General features: G+C 36.4%; 6 protein-coding genes across 6 annotated transcripts; 3 read left to right on the forward strand and 3 right to left on the reverse strand.

Annotated features, from left to right (window-relative positions):
- The first annotated feature begins 1,960 nt into the window (after positions 1-1,960).
- On the forward strand, positions 1,961-2,809 carry LOC131437778 (NADH dehydrogenase [ubiquinone] 1 beta subcomplex subunit 5, mitochondrial). Its single transcript, XM_058607342.1, has 2 exons — positions 1,961-2,120; positions 2,260-2,809. Exons 1-2 carry the CDS (start codon positions 2,024-2,026, stop codon positions 2,727-2,729), a joined length of 567 nt encoding a protein of 188 aa, XP_058463325.1. The 5' UTR covers positions 1,961-2,023; the 3' UTR covers positions 2,730-2,809.
- A 17-nt stretch (positions 2,810-2,826) lies between these two features.
- On the reverse strand, positions 2,827-3,562 carry LOC131437779 (autophagy protein 12-like). Its single transcript, XM_058607344.1, has 3 exons — positions 3,316-3,562; positions 3,120-3,256; positions 2,827-3,063 (listed from the first exon to the last, which is right to left on the reverse strand). The coding sequence occupies exons 1-3, from the start codon at positions 3,419-3,421 to the stop codon at positions 2,941-2,943; spliced, it is 366 nt and encodes a 121-aa protein (XP_058463327.1). The 5' UTR covers positions 3,422-3,562; the 3' UTR covers positions 2,827-2,940.
- Positions 3,563-9,100: 5,538 nt separating this feature from the next.
- Positions 9,101-10,372, reverse strand: LOC131435705 (protein YIPF1). The gene is made up of 5 exons (XM_058603856.1): positions 10,149-10,372; positions 9,887-10,083; positions 9,622-9,813; positions 9,465-9,557; positions 9,101-9,397 (listed from the first exon to the last, which is right to left on the reverse strand). The coding sequence occupies exons 1-5, from the start codon at positions 10,282-10,284 to the stop codon at positions 9,128-9,130; spliced, it is 888 nt and encodes a 295-aa protein (XP_058459839.1). The 5' UTR covers positions 10,285-10,372; the 3' UTR covers positions 9,101-9,127.
- A 5,746-nt stretch (positions 10,373-16,118) lies between these two features.
- On the forward strand, positions 16,119-16,723 carry LOC131438309 (probable protein BRICK1-B). The gene is made up of 2 exons (XM_058608218.1): positions 16,119-16,359; positions 16,449-16,723. The coding sequence occupies exons 1-2, from the start codon at positions 16,242-16,244 to the stop codon at positions 16,556-16,558; spliced, it is 228 nt and encodes a 75-aa protein (XP_058464201.1). The 5' UTR covers positions 16,119-16,241; the 3' UTR covers positions 16,559-16,723.
- Positions 16,724-16,911: 188 nt separating this feature from the next.
- LOC131438308 (transcription factor Ouib-like) lies at positions 16,912-18,094 on the reverse strand. The gene is made up of 2 exons (XM_058608217.1): positions 17,729-18,094; positions 16,912-17,668 (listed from the first exon to the last, which is right to left on the reverse strand). The coding sequence occupies exons 1-2, from the start codon at positions 17,864-17,866 to the stop codon at positions 17,036-17,038; spliced, it is 771 nt and encodes a 256-aa protein (XP_058464200.1). The 5' UTR covers positions 17,867-18,094; the 3' UTR covers positions 16,912-17,035.
- Positions 18,095-20,046: 1,952 nt separating this feature from the next.
- LOC131437680 (zinc finger protein 345-like) lies at positions 20,047-23,080 on the forward strand. Its single transcript, XM_058607183.1, has 2 exons — positions 20,047-20,265; positions 20,323-23,080. Exons 1-2 carry the CDS (start codon positions 20,128-20,130, stop codon positions 22,687-22,689), a joined length of 2,505 nt encoding a protein of 834 aa, XP_058463166.1. The 5' UTR covers positions 20,047-20,127; the 3' UTR covers positions 22,690-23,080.
- The last annotated feature ends 1,104 nt before the right edge of the window (positions 23,081-24,184 follow it).

Below are 24,184 nucleotides of genomic sequence, written 5' to 3' on the forward strand. Positions count from 1 at the left end.
TTTCGAAACCTGCTTTTGAAAAAAAAACGCGTTTAAAGTTTTTTATTTCTAAAATCAATAGAAACAATTAATATTCAAGAGAGCGCGTAGGGTCTAACATTTTCAAAAAATCATATATTTTCTTTTATAATTCGCGCCGAGTTCTTACTTCGACGCAGTATGAGATAAGCAAAGATAAAGGCCCATAACTTGCTGTGCTTTGTTCACAGAATATTCTTGAAAAGTTTTACTACAATAAAATACAAAGAAAAAAATAAATGATATTTTAAAAGCACAACTTTAATGCAAATTGCATAAAAGCCGCAAACGATTTTTATGTCAACTGCCTGGGACTAGATTTCGATGTTTCGTGTTATTCTAAAACTAAATGAGAAATCAACATTACGTTGGAAATTCGCTTGAAAACTGCATAGCTTTTAAAATTTGCATGAAATAAATCGTATATCTTTGAATATTCGCATAAAAAACGAATAGCTTTGGATATTTGGATATAAATATCTATAAATATACGTCGACAACATAATGCATGAGAACATAATGCACGTTCTTAGTGCATAGTGAAGAAAGGAAAACGATAGCCAAGTGAAAATGGCCCTTGAATCTGGTCAGGGTAGAGCCGACGACACGACCTGCCACTCGCTATTTAAAACTGTATCGCAAATTTAACTACCCCTCAGTAACTGGTAATGTCAAAACGACATTGCTTAAGAAATTTTTAAAACTGGCAACACAAATTGATAGATTATTGATTTTGAATAATAGTTATTGTAACCTTGGTTACTGTATATTATAGACCAAATGAATGTAAACAAAACAAATCCCGAATCATTTTTCATATGCGAAATAAATGAATGGTAGAAATCGTTATCCTAGATCATCACCTAAACCGAGCGAAGAGAATAAATTACTCACAATGACGCGTAAGTTAGCGACTGAAAAAGCAAAAGCTTATCTACTCAAGGATGATTTAATTTAAAACAAATGATTGAAAACTGCACTAAATAGTTTACGGCAGGATAAAATATCTTGATGGAAAAATCTCGAGGTTATTCGATGAAGAACTAAATCAAAGAGAATGAACTAACAGTGGCATTTTTTTCGGATGGCATTTCCAACTTATGTCAATTGGCAATTGTTGTATATCTCATATATTTCCATATATTGTAGACATTAGAAAACACACAAATATATCTTGCAATTTGGCTTTGTAATTGTTCTTTTTTCTAAACAATGAATTTAATGTATTACAAAACAGTTTTCAACTATCTTCTTAGAGGCTCCACTACCGCCTGAAACAAGGAGATGTCGACTGGTTAAAATATATTGGAAAGATTACTGGTGATAGTAAACCTTTATTGGGAGCCATTACATCTATTATTGAACCACTAATAATTTTTTAAACTATTCCAAAAGGCAAATTGATTCACATTTCAAACCTGTTATGCACGCTTGCACGTATCTACGTTCTCAAATTGTTTGTTTATTTATTCTTGGACTCCATAGCAACTTGTTCTTAGTAAATCGAACAGTGTTGCTCGAGAAGATTATTTCGATCATTCTCAAGGGGTCACTATATTTATGGTAACTGGCGGTGAATCGTTAACGGACAATTTTCATGTAGATTTTTATTCGAAGTGCCTGGTCGTGTCGTCGGTAGAGCAAGGTGGATCGAACAAGTGAAGAACGATCTACAAAGTATCCGTTCTTGAAGAGTGGCTGGCGACGAGCAGCCATGGAATGAGATAGATGGAAATCAAGCCTGTACAATTGATTGAGCAGGAGGTTTCAGATTTCGGCAAATGTCAGGACTAACTTTTCGAAATAAATTAGCTAATAATATGACGAACGACCGTGATCTCGCAAGAGCTTCACCGTGAACAATTCAACCCTGATTGTTTAAAAGTGTCGGTGTTTTAATGACTTTTTTTTCATAACCGTGTAGTTATTTTTTTTACTTTTTTTTAGTTAACTCTGATTGTCAAATTGGTGACAGAAGCAAAAGGTAAAAATCCAATACCGAAAAATGGCGATTTGGAGTTCGCTTGCACGTTCAACGCAATGCGCGGCTCAATTAAGTGCTTTGATTAAAAGTCCAGTTTTCTGCAATGCTGGAAAAAATGGTAAGATATCTTTAAGTAAAACGTGCATTTATCATTTAACAAGTTGCGATTTTTGCTATCGATTTGATAGTTGATCATATCTGTTATGCAATGCACGGTACTTACTCCAATCAAATATCAAAACATTGAATTATTTCAGTATTGGTGCAAAGCAGAGCAATGTCCGGACATGGACCCAAAACATTTGGAATTACGCCTTCGAGATTTCAATGGCATAAATTTAAGGATATGTTTCATTTCTATATCATGCTTGGTTTGATCCCAGTCGTTGCAGTGGTTTTTTATACCAATGTTTTCATCGGTCCAGCACAGCTGACGGAAACTCCAGCTGATTATGTACCGAAACATTGGGAATACCACAGCCATCCGATTACGCGTTTTATCGCCCGCTATATTTTGCCGAATCCTCAACAAGATTATGAGAAAATTTTGCATATGCTGTACGAAGAAAATGAAAAAAGGGAAATGCTGGAATTAGAGAAGCAGGTTCGTAATAAAATGGCTGAGCGCAACGATTACCAGTCCTACTATTATCGCCCGGCAATCGGAAAGTATCACCGGGTTGCGAAGGAAGCAGCAGATTATCTGGAATCTATCCGCGGAGATTAAACTGCTATTTTCGTTTTGTAGATATATTTATAAATAAAAAAACTCAATAAATTAGGTGTAGCTGTTGCACTTCAACTAAACTTGAGAATCGCTTAAATTACGTTATCTGATGTTTTTATTCGTTTTCTTTTACACATGTTTTCTTAAAACTAAATGACTTAGGGAAACATTTAAAACGAGAACAGCCAATAATGACAAGGGTGTGCTTTTCTTATCCCCACGCTTGACTCTTAGCGTAATGAAGTACCAGTTTTCCGTTGGCACCGTAACATTCATACAGATTTTTAATTATCTGATCCGGCGAGGGAGCAAACGTTTGATTAATGTACAAAAACTGTAAAATAAATCAAGAATAAAATTAATGTATTTAGGCGATGTAACACAAGTTACCAATTTTTCTCCTGGTTCCAGTTTCAAATATTTGTGAATGAATTTGATTATAGCGCTAATAGATTTCTCCTGATCAACAGCCCACTTTTTCTGTTTGAGTATGGGAGCATTACCAGTAGCATGTAGAATAATGTCAACTGCAAAAAGCGGATAATTTAAACAACATATTACTCAGTAGCATTGAAATATCCCTTACTTTTTTTGATCTCCTGTTTTTCGTGTTTTTGTTCTTGGCCCAAAGATAGATTTTCAACGTTCGAAGTGAGTTCTTTATCTATCGATTCGGCTGCAGCTTCCGTCATTGTGTGATACTCTTGGAAGTGGATAATATCGAATAATTTAGTATTGTTTTGTGGCAGGGTAGACAAAAATCTGATTCAGAGAGAAAAACTCGGAATGTTGTTTACAAAAAATTAGTTGATGCGCACGGTTAAAATAAAGTACTCATTAATGTGTATTAAGGCCCACTTCCTACACGCAGAGAAATTGAGCATGTTTAAAATAACAAAACAGTTAGTAGTTTTTTAAATTTGATTTATATTCATTTCAAGCTAGAATATGATTGTTTCAAACCAATTTCTCCCTTCAACAAAAACAATGATCTCTGTTTGATTTGAATCAAAATTATGGTCCAACCAAACCAAAAATATAATTGTTCCGAATGAGTTTATTGTTGAAATAAACTAACAATTTTTTACATGTCAACCAAAGTTGAATTAATGTTACCGGCAGTGTTCTCGTTGACTCAATCCTGCTATACCTTCCCGTAAAAAATTAAACCATTGATTTTACAGCATAAACAATTGACTCACAATTAGATATATGAGTTACAATACATTTTATTGTATCTTGACAAGATTTTTTTCATTTCCAACGATTCAATATATTGTTTCTACGATTCTACAATTGAACTTATTGTACACGTGGTGTTTCAAACAATATGCAAACTGTACATTTGATGGTTTTCCAAGAAAACCTGTATGAGAAAATTTTATGATTTGAATTGTTACGATACTTAACAACCTATACATTCTATTGTAAAAAGCATATTCACAATTAATTGAATAGTGTGTAACAATGCATTTAAATATTTTTCAATGGTCAAAGCAAAATACTGGCAGGTTTTGTAACAGCAAATCGTATTGTTTTTCTACAATATTTTTTATTCGGGTTCACATCTAGAAAAAACTTGGTTCAATTTATCTATGGTATTATTTGTGTAATGATACAACTAAGTTTACTGTTTAAATGAACCGTGTTAGTTTTATTACATGTAAACCAGAACAATTTTTTCTCGCGCGTATACACCATTATTGACATTATTGTCTCCCACGGAAGAAGTTTGTACGCGTTTCATAAGTAAAAATTGATCTGCTTCTTTCATGGCCTAAGGGTACAAGTGTATGTATTGACGATAAAGTATATTTTAAAAATATGTATAACATTACATAACACATTTTTTTTACCAAAAATATTTGATGCAGGTTCTCTATATTGGTCGGACTGATAGAGCACCGAATCGTTTGGATGCTATAAAAATTAAGAAACAGGGCTTTACAATTACATACAATGGTATGTGAATAATTCGATCGTGTAGCAACGGGAATGACGAAGCGTCTTAAAAAATTTCAAAATTAAAAATAATTGTTTTCTAGAAATTTTTAAACCAATCTAAATCGAAATAAAAGTAGTTTTAAATATAACCTTGTAAATTAGTTTGAAAGAAATCATTTTATTTTTAAAAACAAACAAAAATGTATGATTTCAACAAACAAAAGCGTTAGTTGAAATAGCTAAATTTAAGGTAATTTATTTCAACTAAAAAGTTTGTAAATTTAAAGCGCAACAATTCTTAACTTTATCTAAGGTTCGTTCATTCGTAACAAATTTTTCAAATTGAATTCACTGTGAAATTGTTTGTCAAGAAATTGACAGGAACGCACAAGTGAAATATTTGTTGTTTTTATCAAATTGTCGTTTGAAACAAACTAACACACTGAGTAAAATTGATTATCATGTTTTGTAGTTTCAAGCAGCAATATTATTTATATCAAACCAGATTTTCTTTTGTCACTATTTTAACAAAAAAAATCGTTGCGTGAAACCCAAATTTGGTTATATATACAATTTTTTTCTCTGCGTGTACGAAACTAAATAAATACCCAATAAAAAATTCTACAGTTCTCAAAATGTGCACTCTCCCGACAATTAAATCTTAATTTTGACCTCGACGAAAATGATACCGAAAATTATTTGAAATCAGGTAAAACTAAAATTTTTGTGATAATAAAAACAACTTTATTCAATGTTTGTCGATTATTCGTAACAATAAATCCCCCCAGAGAATCCTAACACACACGGGATAAAGATTCTCGTAACGCTGATGTACCGCATGAAGATATTGATTGGATTCCGGTATGACATATTTCTATGAATGTTCGAATTTTTATTGAGCCATTATTTTCGTTGTAGCCGGAATTTGATTTTCTGCGGGAAATCAATTTGGAAATTGCATGAACGTACATCCAATCTACTGTGTAAATGCACAGTATTTTCTTTATTCAGGGGCGCACCGATGAAATTTGGCGCCCGGGGCAAAATTAGAATTGCTGCTCGGCTTAGTGAGCAAAACAAAAACAGCTGAACTCCATCTCCGAAAGATGACTTGGACGAGCAAAAAAAAAGGTTCAAAGGATTGGTTTACTGCCCCCTGAAAACGTTGCGCCCGGGGCAAGTGATTCCTTCGCCACCAACCCACCCCTCACCCCCCCCTAAATATTCTACTTGTGCCTTCCTGTCAATCTCTTGTCAAACAATTTCACAAAGCAAAGTCTTGGCATTACATTCCTTTTCTGGAATTTGACCTTTCTATTTCAACAGACTTCGCAGACGATTCTTAGTGTACAGAATCATTGCATGACTAGTACTATGGATCCTACTGACACTCAGAATCCTTCCAGGTCGGGGCTCGAACATACGACAACTGGCTTGTAAGACCAGCGCCCTATGCATTGAACCACCAACCCGGGCCAATTTCACAGTAAATTCAATTTGAAAAATTAGTTTGTAATGAACGAACTCTAGTTTAAAAGTTAATTATTTTTAGCGGTTTGAGCTTGAGCGACCACCCCTGGTTGCTACTCCGTTACTGATCGGAATTAACTGAAATTGTACAGGGAGTTTTTAGATGATCCGACATGGGACTGGTAAATCATCCTTCAATGTACATCTTCTGGTAATCCCAGAAATCATTGATCAGTACCGGCGCCGGCCAGGCCCGAACGTTGATCGTCTAAGGAATGGGAAGGGATGTTAGTCCAACACTTGTTGTTACTAAAGGCCGTATATACTATTGCGCACTCCACAAGTGTCACGGGAGAAGGATATTTGTTAGTAAAAATTTCAGTACTGGTATTATACGCTCGCGACCCAGTATGTTCCGGTTTCAAGATGCTCGGATGCACCACTAAACGCACTGACTTCCCGAGTGAACGTTTCAACAATATCCTATATTGAAGTCCCGGGAAGTCTTGATTCACAGCTCTTATTCGAGGAAACTGAAGAAAAATTTGCATTACTATCGCGTAAAGAATAAAAACTTCCCTATTTTTATAAATGAAACTAGGCTCAATTGGTTATATTGATTGATCTGGACAGCCGACTACCGAGAAAAATATTAATTTACTGTTTGAAATATTAATATCAAGTGTTTTTTACTATGTATTCAATATACCGATATATGTTATTAACTTTGTAATATAAACGGATTTGCGCAATGGTTGATTTTTATCATTCATTTTATAATCCTGAAAGACAATCAATAACATGGAAGAAGAAATCATTCCTAATAAAACTTTTCTCCGAAGCTAGACGGAAATTGATAGGTTGAATGAAGAGATAATTTAGTAAAATAGAGTAATCAGAAATGAAACATTGAAAATATCTGATAACTGAAAGGAAAAAGAAACTCCTGCAATTGTCGCCTTTTACGACATGGAAGCAGGAACCCAGTGGATCTATTCTTGGTTCATTTTTTTCCGCCGGATTCCACACGGCATCTAGGCTGGTACAGTCCGGAGAGGGCTAATAGGTACTATCAATCTCCTAGTGGACCCCAGCCCCTTTAATTATTTTTAGCGGTTTGAATTAACAAACTTTTTAGTTGAAATAAATGGATTTAAGTTTAGCTATTTCTACTAACGCTATTTTGATTTGGTTTTAAGTATGAAATGATTTCTTTCAAATTAATTTGCAAGGTAATTTTTGATGCTATTTTATATCGATTTATGCTCAAATTCAAATTCTTCAAAAAATTTTACATCGAAGCCCGGGTATTTTGATTAGTATCCAATGTTATTTTTGTTTCATCAGTCCGGTCAAAAATGAGTTATTTAATGTTATGCAATTTTCAAGAATATTATAAATAATCAGTACATACGCTTGGATTCTTTGAAACCCTCTATGGAATGAAACTTTATTCGCGAGAGAAAAAATGCTGTTTATTCACGCGGAAAAAATTGCTCATGTTTAAAAGAAATAAATTTAATATGGTCCATTTAAATAGTAAACTTTGTTGTCTTATGTGACCTTCGGTCAGGGGACAAGCTACCCTCGGAAATGTAACAAAGAGGCGGCTTCGCTTAACTTTAAGATAATAAGTTGTGTCAAATGAAATAATCATAAAATTAATGTTAGGTTGTTTGCAACATTGTGATGGAATGCTAAGTAAAATCAACATAAAATCGCATTAGATTTGCCATGAAACAAGAGAGAACAAAAAATTTCCAAAAGAGGTTCGAATGTTGATGAAATGCTAACAAGATTGGTCATCATTCTGGATATTAGTCACATTGGATCTGCATCACACTTCATTCCCCTAATCAGGTAACAATCATCCATTACTCACCACCGAACAACGATATCACAAAGCAACGAATTTCATTTCCAGCAATAGTCTTACGTTGATCAGCAGTTTCAAGATGAATTGGTTTGCTATCGCTGCTTGTATGCTAACATACTTGTACGTTGTTCATTTTGGTGAAACCACCGGCATCGAAGAGGTATATTACAATGAAGTGCGGCTTGTTCGGTCAAATTTTTAACGTTCGTTTTGTTTTCAGCCTAATTCAATACAGTATCGCCTTGCAGATATAGAATCCCGTGTTTATCGAACCGCAGTTTGTATTTCAGGACGCTGCTGGCGCCGGAATTACCAGACAGGCCCCATTAACCGTGCCCTGTTGCCTTATTGAAGAATATATAAGTAACTGCGAGATATAAGGAATGAATTGTTCTTAATAAATTCTAAATTAATAAAAAATAGTGTACACACTAAGACAAGACTGGTACAAACTTGGTTCGCTCGTTTCTGTGAAAAATATCCACGTTCCAAAAACTCAAAATTGAAAATTTGTATTGTTTTGTAAAATTCGAAAGTCCTTTTAAATCCAAAATTAAAACAAAAAAAAATTACCGATTACAAATTTGCTAGATAATTCAATTTGGTTTGCAAAATTGTTTGGGAGTTGTTTGACAGCTCAACAACATTTTTATTACCGAACGTTCAGCGATTAAATCCGGTAAAAAATTACCGAAATCTGCGAAATTATAGTATAGTATAGTAGTTACACTTTTAGCGAAAGTGAGTGAAATTGTACTCACTTTAGAGTAGCAATGAACGAGCGTGTACGAATTTCGATGAGGAGTCGCCTGACGGCACAATGCTCGCAAAAAATAAATAAAATGTAAGAGCTGGATATCTTGATAATACGACGTCTTTGATTATAAATCAGCTCTAATCACCCCTATCCCTATTTGTACTTCGATCGAGTCGGATTATTCCGATCGAAAGTGAAAATTTCGCATTTGATCGAAACATTCCGATTCGAACGAAATTCAGGATCGTGATGAATATCTTTACTTCGGCAAAGTTGATTTAAATGGCATGAAATTGAACAATTAGATATTAATAAAACAAACCGTTTTATCATTCCATTGACTTTATTCCATTACTGAGTATTGGAAGCATTTTTATGTGCGATAACTGATGCAACTGTCGCTTTCAGTTGGTCCACCGTATTCACGGTATCGATCGAATTGGATGGATGAAAAAAGTACAACATGAATCCAGCGGCCAGCACGAAATGAATTAATGCGATAGCCGGAGTTATAAAGATGGAATATTTAGACGACCTTATCGCTGGCATCAGTACCCAAAGCAAGGCAAAGCCGGATAGAAAGGTAGCCGTTGCAACCAGGAGCCATTGAAAAAGGGATATCTGTGGACAAAAGAACGGATCGATGTTTCAACGTATTCAGATGACGATATGACTAGTGTATACACACCTGAATGGTCCACAAAATCGAAACCGGAATGTAGATCGCCAACGAGTAACCATAAACACACACTAAGGAAAGAAGGCTAGGGGTATCAGTTTGCTATAGAATGAAAACAAAGTCATGAAGTTGAGCTTCGCTTACACAAAACTAATATTTTAGTTACCTCCTCTATATCTAAATCGTCCGGACGGACGCTCCATTTGAGCAGGGCCCATAACGCAAATGGTACTAAGCTCGTATACACGATGATTACAGTCGCAGAAACGGACACAAGGTGGAAATTATACCGCCAATGATGATTGCCACTATTTTGAAGATAACTCGCCATGTTACCAGAGATGGCAATAGTAAAAATCTAATAATTTATAGTCAAAAAAATTACAACATAGAAAAATTTCAAAATATAAAAAACGATTTATTTTTATTACCAATGTTATCACGATCCACACTGGGCCATACAGATCCGGATTAGTGGCGATGTTTAACTTCAGATAATCTGACGGAGCCCGTTTTGGAATGATTGAGGTTGCTATTCGATCTACCACGGTCATCGTATCAACATCGAAGAACTTTTGATAGAACTCGAAACTTAGCATAGACAGTCCTTTAGGAGTGGTAGTGTTTTCTGAAATTTGTATTCCCTTTCTCAGTGCACGAACCACAAAGTATTTGAAATCGATGGAGTGTTACCTTCCTCAGATGGAGACTCGCGATTGGGAGATACTTTCTTTGGCGAATCAATGTTTAGCTGCGCACTATTCGAATTACCTTCCTGGATCAAAGGAAACTCCTTGAAAGACAACAAATCGTCCACGCTTGGCTCCATTGTACAATCAATTCGCAGAAACAGCGAACGTTTTATCGATTGATTGTTCGGTTTTCTCCTGTAATAACAGCTGGCAATGCAAAGTGACACATAGTCCAAAACACAATGAAAAATGCTATACCTGTTTCGTTCTTCTTTGAACTCTATTCGTAATAATCATTATCTGCACCGAAAAAATCACTACGAGAAATTATGAGCAAAAATCTCGATGTGGTATTACAATGTTATGAATTTTTAGACTAGCGCTAAAAATTTTGATAGGGACTTTAAGCCACACTAATATTTATAGTACAAATGCCATATACCTTGCACATCAGGAAAGCCAAGTTAATTATTTAAGCAGGTTTTCAAAATGTTGTGCATTTAAATTAGTGCAGTGACAGTGGAAAAATTATCGCATTTTATTGAACAATCCAATCAGCGTGGTCACCACGAGATAGCGTTATGGTGATTGTTTTGACTTATCCGATGTTTTTAGAAAAATTTTTGACGATTTTTTCAATTTACTTGAGTTTGAAAGAATGCAGATGGCAAAACCTTACAAATATGGGTAATAAAAACGATTATTCACGTGTTGTCATCAAACATATGATCACAGACTAACAGACAGGACACTCAAATTAGATTCTTTAACCATATAAACGGTCATTTCGAATATTCCTTTAGTTGGGACAGTACTCGCATATGTCATGATGGCGCCACGTTACCCTATCAAATACATCCTGTCTGTCATCTTGACTGTGTTTATTTTTTTCATTTACCAACCAAGTTGCCATTCATACAGAATTACCTGTACTGTATTGATTTGTATACCTCCATGCGAATTTCATGCAGGATACAGATTAATTACATATTGCCAAAACTATATACAGAATTGTGCCTACTTCTCATCCTACAACGCAATACAAAATCGAACCCGTTTTGTTACAATATTTACTTTCTTCTGGTCTGCCGTCACTTAATTTCGGGTGAAAATTACCAACACAATCAAAAATAGTCTAGATGAACAACGTTGAGTAAAATACATGTTTACCTTCCAACATCGCTAAAAAAGTTAAATATATTATCAACGTAATCCAATAATTTATTGTGACGATTCATTATCAAATATTATGATGAAATCTGGCAACCCCGCAAGCAGCTGATCGGTGTTGACAAACGAGGGGAAACCAACTAGTAAAAAAACTTTTACGTAACACAAGGGGTGTACCGATAGTAAATAGTTCGCGCAGTACAATATAGGTGGAACTAGTGCATCACTAAAAATGATTTTTATAAGAATTAACTCATACTGTCATGTCTGTTAGTCTGTGATATGATTTCAAATTGTCCTATACTCTTGACAATCTAGGATGAAATTTGAAATTTTCAGTTCACATACTGATTTGATTTAGATGATAAAACATGAGTAAATAGACTAGTCATAAAACTTTTGATCATAATTTATCAATTAATCTCAAAATCCAACTGAAAAAACAAAGAATATCCCAGATATGAAAACAGTACCCAACCTCACTTCTTCGAATTTGGTATTTCATGTTACGATTTCTCCATAAATATCAATCAAACATACCACGGAAAGTTACACACTTAATTTCGTTCGGTAAATCTTGCCTCTTTTGACGAGTTTTGAACAGCCGAACTACCGAATATTTCCATTCTACTGATATATCAGCACAAATGAACATTTGTTGACAGCAGTACCTCAAGGTACCACAGTGATAAAACGTGAATTTTACCGATAAAATCACCTACCGAGATTTGAACAGCTGAGGTCGGTAATCCAATTTAAGTGTGTACTGAATCATTAATGATCGATTTTTTTACCAAATTTTCACACGTTTTTGTATGTTAGTATTCGATTCATAAGAAAAAATAATAAAAACCCTGCATTTTGTTCCAATCTTCAAACAAAATCTGAAAATTATCACCATCGCTTAGTTCAAAGCTCGCCACTCGGGCAGCGCAGTGATCGCTAAAGAGTTGGTTGGATTCTTCAATCGTGCAATTGGCACATTGTCGTAATGCTGATTTACCGGTAGCGACACCTTCCAATGAAAAATGGAACCAAGCAAAGGAGGATTCTTTCGGAAATTTTCATATCGGCAGTAGTGATTTGCAACATTTTTATCGTTTATTCAATAGTACAAATAGTTATCAGCAATAAAAGTACACTCGGAGTAGAAGAAAATCGATTTCAAAGTTAATACTACTACTTTTTTCAGTGTAAACTACGATTAAACATGGAAAATCTTCAGAAATGTGTGAAATTGGGTAGATTAGGTTTTTCCGGATCAACATTTTTTTAAACAAAAACCAGTGTAATGTTAATTTCTCGAGTACTAGAATATAAAGCGATCGAGTACTATTTATTTTGGATACTTTATTTGTTATTTCCAGGCATTTGAAATTGGTATCAAACCAAGTATAATGCTCTATTCTGAAAAAACGGTAGATTTCGCACAATGAACTAAGATCAACATTACCACCTCAGAGTAAAAACTTTTTCTTCTACTTCTACTATGATTTTTCAAATGAAATTGCCCGGTTTCATAAGAAATCGTTAAAAAGGTGGAGTACTTAGCAATTTTCCAACCGATTGGACAGCTGTTGCTGAAAGTATCATCTCTAAACAAGCAGCGCCTCTTCATTTCAATTTTGCGACAGTATGTCAATAGTGAAAGTTAAATGCTCAAAAAATGTGAATTTCAAAAATGTTCATTTAACATTTGATAATAAGTACAATCTTTAAATATCTGGGGCGTTCATCAGAAATCTGTAAATTCAGGTATAAATCTGCATAAGTGGCATCACTAGTTTTCATATACTGGACTTATTTGTATATGTGTATTGTGGGAAACGGACTGTGCGAATATTTTTTTTCGCAGGAGTCTAATCAAGTATGAAATGCGCAATATAACCAAATACAAATTATAATACGGAATATTCGGACAAGTTTCCGAGGATACGTTATTCGCTAAGCGGTACACTGTCAGAGTGACAGTGAACTTTGATGAAATGTTGAAGAAACTGGAACTACTGGAAATTTGGATTCATGATTTTGAACATAAATCATATTTTTCTACGTACTTGAACAAAACTGTGAAATGTTTTAAAATGTTTATTTAAGTTTATGTCACACTTGAGCCTTTGAGCGGACATTATTATCAATTAACAATGATCATTCGATCGAATGCATCCAGATTAAACGGTTGTAACGGTTTTCACAGCATAAACAAATGATTCATAATTAGATCTATGGATTACAATACATTTTATTGTATATTGACATTTTGTTTTCATTTCTCGGTTAATTTTTCAAAAAGGCGTGGCAGTTTCTCTTTGTTTACTTTCTCTTCTATTAATTGCCATGCGGTCCACGTTTATCACTCAACTCTTGGCATGAAATGATATCCGAAATTTTCGACTTCCAAACAGAATAGTCATATCAAAAAAAATCTTTTTAATCACATCACAATAATCGAAAGAGAGAATGATTAAAGAGAAACTGTCACTTGCTTATACGCCCTAATGAAAAATCAACCGAGATTTATGATGATTTAAAATTGAATTTATTGTACAAGTGGTGTTTCAAACAATATACAAACTGTACATTTGATTGTTTTCAAGAAAACAAGTATGACAAAATTTTATGATTTGAATTGTATCGTATACTTAACATTTCATACATTCTATTGTATTTATTCATTCATTCGGATCTGATAATGAGGGTCTCAGTTAACTCGTATGGAATTTTTTTCGCTGAATCTCGGCAAAATAGTTGCCGAGATTTGCACAGCCGAGTACTCGGTAATCATCTCGGCAAAAAATAAAATTGCGGAGTCTCGGCAACCTCAAGTTTGACACAAGTCAGTTCTTACCGAAATTGTCAGCAAAAAGTTTACTGTTTGTTCAGCAATTTTCGAGATTCCAGTTATTGATAGTAAACAAAACAAAATCAGTTCTATTTTTTGAAATTATAAATATTCATTGTGTGGTCATACTTTCGTTTTATTCTCGTATAAACGTTAAAATATACAAAAGATGCTAAAAAATAAAGAAGATTAATGAATTTGTTACCGTTAGTAGGGTAACAGAGGTATTTTGATAACTTCATATATTTTGGCCCACCTAACATACTTTATGGATTTAATCGATGTTAAGTAACCCATGTTGCATCAATTTGAAGCTTATCACATTAAATTACCTATTGCGGAAGGGGTTTTCAAAGATATTACAACATTTGGTGGGTATTTTTACAAAGTGGACAAAATTACCTTTGTTACCCTATTCAATGCCTATACTTCGAAGCAAAAAGCGTTGAAAAAATTAAAAATAGTTAATCCATTGGCTCGTATTTCACGCATAACACAGTGAAGGCCGTGCAAAAACCAGTAAATGCAGATCCGATCCAATTCGGCTGATATTACTACCAGTCGTGGTGTATCGTAATTCGGCATCCCGTAATAAATTCTTGACAGAGAATTCCGTAATAACTTCTTGACAGTAAAAGCAGGCGATTTCTATAAATAACAATTTGTAGTTATTATACTCATTGAAAAGGTAGTAGATTTTCACATCTTTCTTCTGGACTACTTCCAAAATATGCTTCATTTTTTCAAGTGATCATCGTAAAACCTTTTCAAACCATTGCGTCAGAAAATAACTGCTTTCTTCCAAGCGAAAATGTAAAGCTGACACATATTTCGAAATTTCGGCGAATGCATTTTCTGATTCCGGCATAATCGTTATTCACTGATGAGTTCAGTAAAAACAGACCCTGTCAGCTTGGAGTGAAATCAATCTTCAGTTCAGAAACGGAATCACATTCAACATATAATGACAATTGTATGGGTGCTCTGTGCTGCAATTTTGGCGCGCACGAATTTGACATATCTCTCCCTTACTTCTATGTACGAGATTCGATGCGGACTCGTCTGAGGGCACCATGCTCGCAAAAAAAAAAAATGTTACCAATGATTTGTTCGGGAAATGTGAGAGCTGGATATCTTGTCTTGAGATGATGTCTTTGGTAGAAAGTTATGCCAAATTTCGGCAAAAAGATGCACTTTGCCAAAAAATCTGCAAATATTTCAAACGAATCTCGGAAAACATAATATTGATTACTGAATAATCAGCAAAATTGTGTGTTACCCATCTGTCTGGACATTTTACTTTACCGAGCTCGAGAATTTATTTTAAGTGTGTAAGAGTTACGTGTTTTATAGTTTAAATACCGTTCCTATTAAATTCAGATACCAAAGAATTGTTTCAAATATTGGTTGAAGTCATATGGAGATATTCTCAGATTTTCGTTGAAGTCAATAAGATTTTTACTATTAAAACTATTAAAAATTTATTTCAGAAAAATAGCATTAAAAGTTAAATGGCAGAAAAAAACCGCCTGCAACCGATAACATCGTGGGAGAGGGGGAAGTAATGCTGACAAAACAGGGATAGTTGGAATATTAATTCTAATTAAAATACTAGTTAATAACGGTTTGAATTGAACTGCTAGGCAAAGATGGCAGATCAATTTGAACTGCTTTAAGCACTGATGAGCCGAAACTCTTTGTATTGTAGTAAAAGATAGTAATTAAAAAATATTTATCGCTAATTTTCAAACTACTTACACTTCAAGGACTCACTGTTCGCTATTTTCAAGGTGGACTTTTTAACACCGGAAATTCACGCAGATTGTTTGACGTTTCGTCACGTAAAATACTCAACTCGACATTAGAAATCATTTTACGTGATTTTGCTAATAAATCAAACGTGAACTTTTACTTGAGTGTATGATTATTTGCTGCGTTGGTGTGTGTGTTTGCGCAGAATTGTGACGTTCCAATGACATTTGGGTACCGATTGTCGCAAAATAAACTAAAATCGTACAAAATTGGTGTTATCTTTTGTTAATTTTAAAAATTGTCGCATTCCCTTAATTAGCATACGCACAAATGGATGCTCACCGGGAAGCGATTCAGAAGCAGATCCACCAAGACTGGGCAAACCGGGAGTACATCGAAGTCATCACCGCTAGTATCAAACGAATCACCGACTTCCTGAATTCATTCGGTAAGTAGCGAGACAAACAGCAATAGTGAATTCCGAAGCTACACAGGGATAGTCAGATTGTTTTATATTTTCATTCGTCACACCCGTAGATATGAGTTGCCGATCGCGGTTAGCAGTATTGAATGAAAAACTCACAACACTGGAGCGACGAATCGACTACTTGGAAGCTTGCGTGACGAAAGGGGAAACACTGCAATAGTAGATCCATGTTTCGATCTGGAAGTACGGACTATGGAGGGATAACTTGATGATTAAAACTTATATTCTTAGATGGATTTCTAGAGCTAGAGTTAATCGATAAGATAATCATAATATACGCAAGAATGACTAAATATATATGAATTCCTTAGACAGGTGGATTAAAGTTGTGAACATTGTTAAATCTTTCGGTTTTCCGTTTCGACCCCGATTATGTATTTCGATCGAATATAAAATTTTCATTCGGCATTTGAATTGAGATATGCGAAAGTAAGATTCATGTGTTAGGATTCGATTAGTAGTGTAAAACGAAAAACTCATTCATAACATTTGCAATGATATATTTTAGTTACTGTCTAGATTTTGCTCACTCGGAGAAAATTGAGGAAGCTTCATATTATTCTTAATAATAAAAAGTTTGCTTTGAAATAAAAATTATTCAAAGTATTACAAAAGCTTGTAGCGAATATTTTCATGATCAACCCATATGGTGAATACTCAGCGTGTGCTTTGTTAGGCTCATTTTCGAGATAAATGCTTCTCCGCATGTTTCACATTTGAAAGGTCGAAAATCTGGGTGCATCCTCATATGTTTCATATAACCATTATGAGAGGCATACTTGAAATCGCATACTGTACAAATAAACTCAACATTAACCTTGGGTTTGCAAAACTTTTTGATGCGTTTTGTTTTCTGACCAGGAGTTCCGCTCAGCAGATTAACAGTATTCTCGAAAGCATGCTTTGGATCATGTATATTCATTTCGCTTGTAATATCGGTTTGACGCATTTCATTGTGATTTTCAAAAATAATCTGGTTTTCATGTTCATCCTGAGAGTCATCTGCCAAAGGATCTTCCTCATAAGGTTCAAAACCTGGAAAACCACAATAAAGATTCTCTAACTGTTCGCTACCACCCAATTCAGGCTGTAGTTCCATCGATTTCTCTACTGGTGAGTTGGTTGCGACAAGATCCTCTTGGCCAGTAATATGGGCGCGTTTCAGTACACCATCCGTCTTAAGGCAGCGCTCCCGAAATCGCACCGCATTGGATAAATCAGTCAAACAAGAGCTGCATATCGACTTAGAGAATGAATCATTTTCTGACACCTATCGAAAAACAAAAATGTTTACAAACTTTTATCAAAATATTGTTTACACCCCGCTTACGATAATTCCCCCACAATCCACAAGCAGATCGCAAATTTGGCTTGCAAACTCATCCAAAGTAACGAAAATATTTATTTTGTCACTTCGCTTCTTCAAGCAACACCGGCAACATTGCGACAATTCCGAAATTGTGGACATTTTTATCGTCTGCCACCTAATCTGCAAGCTTAGAAGCTATATTAAATTGAAATTCCACTTGTTTGTCAACTTTTAACTCCTTCTGCTACGCATAAACGCTTTATTCTACACTGCTGCTGATACTTAACTGAAAGCGTTCTATTTATTATGTGCCTCTCTGTCTTACACATAAAGATATAGGTGGGTAATAGTTCCTGAGTTTAGTAGTAGTGGTGTTACCTCAGCATGAATGCCTTGTAGGTGTCCCTCTGAGAAAACAAGAGCGCCACTGCCAAGTTATATTTTTTAGCCACCTCGGTCCGATCATCAGCATGGTCAACGTTGCCACGTCATTTATTCAAAAATCTGTCTAACTTAAAGATTTATCTGGATTTGTCTAGGTACACTATATGCCAGGAAATTTTGACCTGGTTTCATTTTCCGTGAGCAAGATAGTAGAAAAAAAGGTCTCACCACCTATCGTCTAGAGGCCAAACGCGTAACGATCTGGTCAGAGCTGACAAAAACTGTTAAATTTGTAAAATCTGGCAAAAGATCTGGTTAGTTAAGGTGTCTGGCGAAGCGAGAAAAATCTGGCATTTGCCAGATAAATCTGGCAACCTGGCAACGCTGAGCATGGTTGTCGGACTGGTAAGGTTACTTTACACACTAAACTCCAAACGAATTTTAAGAATTTCAAACATAAAAAGTGTAACCAGAGTTGAACTGAGTCGTGACTATCATTACCACATCAGAATGTCAGTCACGAATTATAATCATTGTCATTAGCAGTTGAGCGTCAATATAGTGAGATGATGAGAAAAACACCGATTTCGGTACGGTGCGGTTTACCCATTCTGAATGTTCTCGTCTGTTGCAAACCTTGTTCGATTTCGCAGCCGCTCGTATAGAGTTCGAGACAGGAATTTTTGCAGTGGTTATTCGCATTGAACATACCCCGGAATGATTTAACGCGAATGTGGAACGAATATTTATGCAGCGATCATCGTCAAAACCTAATTCGCGATGATTAATGTGTATTAATCGACGCCTTGGTTTTCAAAACCTCGTGCTTTAACCGATTGTGCTATTTGTCTACTCTAAAAAGTTGGTCGTCTTTGACAGATATACATTTGTTGATGCTTTCGATGAACAATGAAATAACAATTGTCGCTAAGGAATTTTACCAGTTGAAAATGCAATTGGCCTCAATCCAACAGCCGATTACTTTATACATGAAAAGGGAACATACTAAGCACAAAATAATCATTATGTACGATTCAGACGATCCGTCTTCTTTTGTCACAGTCAATCTCCGTCACCGGCACCGTCAACATTAATTACATGCATTCTTATGGAGCCATTCACACGTAACGTCACCGTCATGGAACGTCTTGACGGACGGAGCGTGTGAACGTTCCGGTAAAGAAATTATTAAACTAATTTTGACGGAAGCTGACGTTTCGGTGACGGTGACGGAAGGAGGCGGATCGTCTGAATCGTACATTATGTCAAATAAATAGCACACGCCGTAATCATACGCATTATCAATATGAATTAATTATGAAAAAAAATATTTTTTTTCTGGCTTGTGGTCTCGAAGGGGTTGAATCGATGCGAATGACAGTTTCGCTATCTTTGCGGCATTTTGTCGCTATCTTATCGCATCGCAATCTTTTCTAGCCGACAGTGAAAATCACTATATGATGTCTGTGGTAAACTAATACTAGTTCACCACAAGCTTTTCTTCATCTCGTATAATGCTACATTGATCATCAAGCTCGTATGTCCAGCGATGCCAACCCTACGGATTTATCCGTAGATCTACGGATTTATGCCATTTCTACTGATCTACGGATGAACCTCTTGAAATCTATGGATTTTGCATTATTTCTCCAGATATCTAGAGGAAATAATTAAATATCGCGTTTTTTTCTGAAAACGGTCAATGAGGCATCTATCGAGTTTCACTTTGAAGAAAAATTCTGGAAGACTTGCCGCTAGAGAAATTTTCGCCTTGTTGATTTCAATACTTAAAAAATTTCCCTTCAAAGTTTACGCACGGGGTTAAATAAACGACATAATAATAATAATGTTATGCAAATATATGAGTTCGAGTACACTTGAAACTAAATCTACGGATTTCTCCTCAGGGAAAAGTGGCATCACTGCGTACGTCAGTTTTGCATCCTTCATGTTTCTGCCTGGACTCTGGTGGTTAGCAAGGAAAACATCAGTCTCGCACTGAGTCGTAGTAGAAAAGAATTTCTAGCTAGTTGAAAATGTCGGGTTGCCTTGCGCTTCCAGGATGCTGCAGATGTTGCCTGGAAGAGCAGACTGACTCTATCGATCTGTACTCTACTCTGGAGGAGTTTAATTCTCCGATACGTGACTTGCTAGAGGACTGCAGTGGAATCACGGTATGTAATCGGAATTATTATTTTTGTTGTAATGTAAAAAAAAATGATCGGTTCCAGATTAACGACGATGATCACTTTCCGAAGAATATCTGCAGTAACTGTTTGGGTGATTTATCTAAAGCAACACGTTTTCGAGTGCGATGTTTAAAGTCTGAAGAGATACTGAAGAATATAAAAATTGACATCAAAGAACCCCGAAAGTATGAAAACGAGCAAGTAGTACGTGACGACGTGATTGATCCGGTGGCCAAATCAGATGACTTGGATGAGGATCAATGTTCGAAGCGTAATGAGGACGATGTGACAGAGGAGAAATGTGAAAGCATAGGAGAGGAGCAACCAAATTTAGAAAAAAATCAAATGATCCAAGAAAAGCAACATTTGCAAGAGTCATCAAAAATTGAAAATGAATGTACACCATCGGAAGATGAGAACACCAAGCGGAACCTTCGTTTACTTGAAAAACAAGACGACGGCGAATGCTCACGTCAGTTTGCAATAAACGTTAATGAGTTTCTGAAGATAGAAGAGAAGGTAAACATCGGAAATGAAGATCTGCCAACCGAACAAGAGACGGCTGGATATCATTTGAATGATTCTGACATAAAGTTAGCCAAGGACGAAGCAGTTGATGAGGGTACTAACGAAAAGGCAGATAACTCAACGGTTCAATGTAGCGTATGTAGACAAGAGTTTCAGGGCAGCGATGAACTGCACCGACACATCCGAATTCATTCGGAAGAAAAAATGGAGCTTAAATGTTACATCTGCTGCAAGAGGTTCACTCTTAAGAGCGCTCTGATCAGACATCGGCGCATTCATACGGCCGAACGTACGCATAAATGTAATCAATGCGACAAAAGCTTTGCTGCGAGATTTTCCCTCATAAGACACATGCTTATTCATAGCAACGAACGGCCACACAAGTGTGAAGTCTGTGGCAAAGGATTTAACATGAAAACCACACTTAAAAAACACCGAATGATGCACACCGGCGAGCGACCGCACAGCTGCGACATTTGTGGAAAAACTTTCACGACATCCAGTTCCTGCATAAAGCACAAACGCATTCACACTGGGGAACGGCCATACAAGTGCCACCTGTGTACGAAATCATTTATTTCCGGTAGTCAACTGAAGGTTCACATCCGTTTTCATACCGGTGATAGGCCATACAAATGTGAGATCTGCGGTAAAGGGTTTACCGTTGCACATTCGTTGAAATACCACCGGCGCAACAGTTGCATCAGTGCGATTAAAATCGAGGAAAGCAAAGATAACAATGTGACACATAAATGCGAAACTTGTGGGATGGAGTTCGTGAAACTGGCATTCCTCAAAAGACACATGCGTCAGCATTTGAACGATCAACCGCTGAATTGTGGAACTTGCGGTAAGATCTTTCTGAAAAGAGCCGTTTTACTGAGGCACATGCTTTCGCATAGCGGCGAAAAGCCACATAAATGTGACGTCTGTGGAAAATGCTTCAGCACAACCTGCGCCCTCAAACGTCACCGGCGAGTTCATACGGGCGAACGACCACACAAATGTGATTTCTGCGGTAAAGGATTTATCACGCGAAGTGAACTAACACGTCACAGGCCAGTTCACACGGGCGAAAGACCTATAAAGTGTGAGATTTGTGGCAAAGGTTTTATCACCAACAGCCATCTTAAGCTGCATAAGGCCAGTCACGCCAACCAAGGTATCCTGGAATGTCATGTTTGCGGCAAAAAGTTTACCATCAGAAGAAATCTCATTCGACACGAACGAAGGCATGTGGCAGTTCGAGCGCATAAATGTGAAATCTGTAAAAAAGGCTACATCACGAGGAGCCTTCTCAAACGCCACATGCTCAGTCATTCGAGACCGGCAAAGGAACGTGCCGCCGACGAAGACGATAAAGGTCCTTATAAGTGTGACATTTGCGATGTCAAGTTTGAAAAGGGTACCCTTTTCCGGCGACATGTTAGAAAACACGAACTACCGCACAAATGTGACCTGTGCGGTAAAGGATTCACGATCAGATCGCTTCTGATGCGACACAATCTTTCGCACACCGGCGAGCGGCCACACAAATGCGACATTTGCGATAAGGCATTCAGCACCACTTTCGCGGTAGCCAGACACAAGCGAGTACACACCGGCGAGCGGCCACATAAGTGTGACATCTGTGGTAAGGAATTCATCGCCGGTGGTCAGCTGACACAGCACCGGCGCGTACACACGGGCGAACGGCCCAACCATTGCGATATCTGCGGGCGCGGATTCATGAACAACACACTGCTCAAACGGCACAAACGGTCTCACGCGGCCGATCGGTTGCACGAATGTAACGTCTGCGGTGCGGAGTTCAATGCGGCCATCGATCTTTCCAGACACAAACGGTCCCATGCCCAAGAAAGTGACAGTGAGGGCCTGTAGATTACGCACAGGATAATAGTTTTTAAGGTTTTTAAGGTTTAATTTAAATCCCAGTTTATTTCTTTTAAATATTCTGACATTCGAAAAAGTTTGTTTTTTATTTCAAAAATTATATCAAGATTAAGATAAAGTGTATAATTTATGGAAGATTCGAAAGGTTTTCTTTTTCAGAAAAAAAGTGCATGAGTAATCCAGCTTGAAAAGCTTTCTAGTCGAAGAGATCTTCAGCTAGTATTTGGTTTAAAATTTCCTGCAAATGCGAGCGTCATAAGCAGATTTATTTAGAAGCTAAATACACGAATTGTACACTGCCAGAGCTGACAAAATGGAATCCAACATTTTATCGGTATGGTAGTAGCATTTTTATCAATAAATACTGTAACTAAAGAAATTTTGAAATTGTGTCATTGTGTACATATTGTATTTTCAATTGGAATCGAAAAGCAGTCAAAATTACTTCCTTGGGCAATCCAATCTAGCGTTAAGAGACTGACGACCGAATTTGTACCGTTCTTTAGAAGCTTATGCAAAAAAAGGAGTAAATGTATCATTTTCAAGTGAAGGGTGTAAGCTAGTGTGATGACTGTTTTTTAATTCTATTTTTGGGACTTTTTTTGTATTGAATACGACTTTACTTTACTATGGGGCACATTTTCAAAATTTACCCTCTGAGAGAGTGATAATTTTTTGATCGTGAATATCTCTAGTTGTGTCTAAACTCATGAAGCAGCTTGCAGTTGACTGAACAGGAAGTAAAGCAAGTGCATCATTCCGGTTCATTCAGGTCCAGAGCTCAGTTCCAGTACAAATAATTCAGTTCAGTATTGAATCAATTGCAGGACGTTTACAGAGTCAGTTTCCCTTCAAAGAAGATCGATTGTATCATCCTGCTGCTGGTCGTCTGCATTGGAGCAAAACACAACTAAAAGGATGGGAACATCATGCAAAATCAGCCCTTCTAATGGCTCCATCTGGTATCTAAAGATCTATAAAGATTGCTTCTCTGAAAATCGGAGGTGAGAACGATCAGCTTAGTGCAAATCTAGAATAATTTGGTTAGCTTTTGTAAGTGCTGCTTAGCACACGCGACCCAACTAGCTCATTTAATTACAATCTCAGGGTCGGCTACCGTTTAAGGGAGGACTCGATCAAACCGAAACTTACCGGTTAACAAAGCGAACTTATGGAGAAATGACTCTGGAAATGCGTTCTGATTCTGAATAAAAAAATATATTTTTTACAATAGGTTCGTTTATTGATGGATTCCAAAATTTCAGTACGGCGGTGTACGATGAACGGTGGGGCCCATTGATGAACGATGAAGAGAGAAAGGAGAATGGCATACCTGGTGAATTTCCGGCGACGTGCGTGGCGGACGACAGGTGGCGTTACTTCTGGTGTTCACTGTTGGTCGACGTACACACTAAGATTTTATTTCGCTGTTCGGTAATTTCTTTGACGAAAACTTTCGGTAAACATCAGAAATAACCGAATT

The sequence above is a fragment of the Malaya genurostris genome, chromosome 3 (genome assembly GCF_030247185.1).
Source record: "Malaya genurostris strain Urasoe2022 chromosome 3, Malgen_1.1, whole genome shotgun sequence".
Lineage (NCBI taxonomy): Eukaryota > Metazoa > Arthropoda > Insecta > Diptera > Culicidae > Malaya > Malaya genurostris.

Bases quoted from the DNA above. Each gene is read 5' to 3' on its own strand.
- LOC131435705 (XM_058603856.1), bottom strand. From the start codon at position 10,284: ATGGAGCCAAGCGTGGACGATTTGTTGTCTTTCAAGGAGTTTCCTTTG. The intron at 9,814-9,886 runs GTAATAAAAATA...ATAAATTATTAG, and splicing joins TGTGGATCGTGATAACATTG to ATTTTTACTATTGCCATCTC. The intron at 9,558-9,621 runs GTAACTAAAATA...TTCATTCTATAG, and splicing joins ACGATTTAGATATAGAGGAG to CAAACTGATACCCCTAGCCT.
- LOC131437779 (XM_058607344.1), bottom strand. From the start codon at position 3,421: ATGACGGAAGCTGCAGCCGAATCGATAGATAAAGAACTCACTTCGAAC. The intron at 3,257-3,315 runs GTAAGGGATATT...CGCTTTTTGCAG, and splicing joins AAAACAGGAGATCAAAAAAA to TTGACATTATTCTACATGCT. The intron at 3,064-3,119 runs GTAACTTGTGTT...TTTATTTTACAG, and splicing joins TGGAACCAGGAGAAAAATTG to TTTTTGTACATTAATCAAAC.
- LOC131437680 (XM_058607183.1), top strand. From the start codon at position 20,128: ATGTCGGGTTGCCTTGCGCTTCCAGGATGCTGCAGATGTTGCCTGGAA. The intron at 20,266-20,322 runs GTATGTAATCGG...GATCGGTTCCAG, and splicing joins AGGACTGCAGTGGAATCACG to ATTAACGACGATGATCACTT.
- LOC131437778 (XM_058607342.1), top strand. From the start codon at position 2,024: ATGGCGATTTGGAGTTCGCTTGCACGTTCAACGCAATGCGCGGCTCAA. The intron at 2,121-2,259 runs GTAAGATATCTT...GAATTATTTCAG, and splicing joins CTGCAATGCTGGAAAAAATG to TATTGGTGCAAAGCAGAGCA.
- LOC131438308 (XM_058608217.1), bottom strand. From the start codon at position 17,866: ATGTCCACAATTTCGGAATTGTCGCAATGTTGCCGGTGTTGCTTGAAG. The intron at 17,669-17,728 runs GTAAGCGGGGTG...GTTTTTCGATAG, and splicing joins TGGATTGTGGGGGAATTATC to GTGTCAGAAAATGATTCATT.
- LOC131438309 (XM_058608218.1), top strand. From the start codon at position 16,242: ATGGATGCTCACCGGGAAGCGATTCAGAAGCAGATCCACCAAGACTGG. The intron at 16,360-16,448 runs GTAAGTAGCGAG...TCACACCCGTAG, and splicing joins CGACTTCCTGAATTCATTCG to ATATGAGTTGCCGATCGCGG.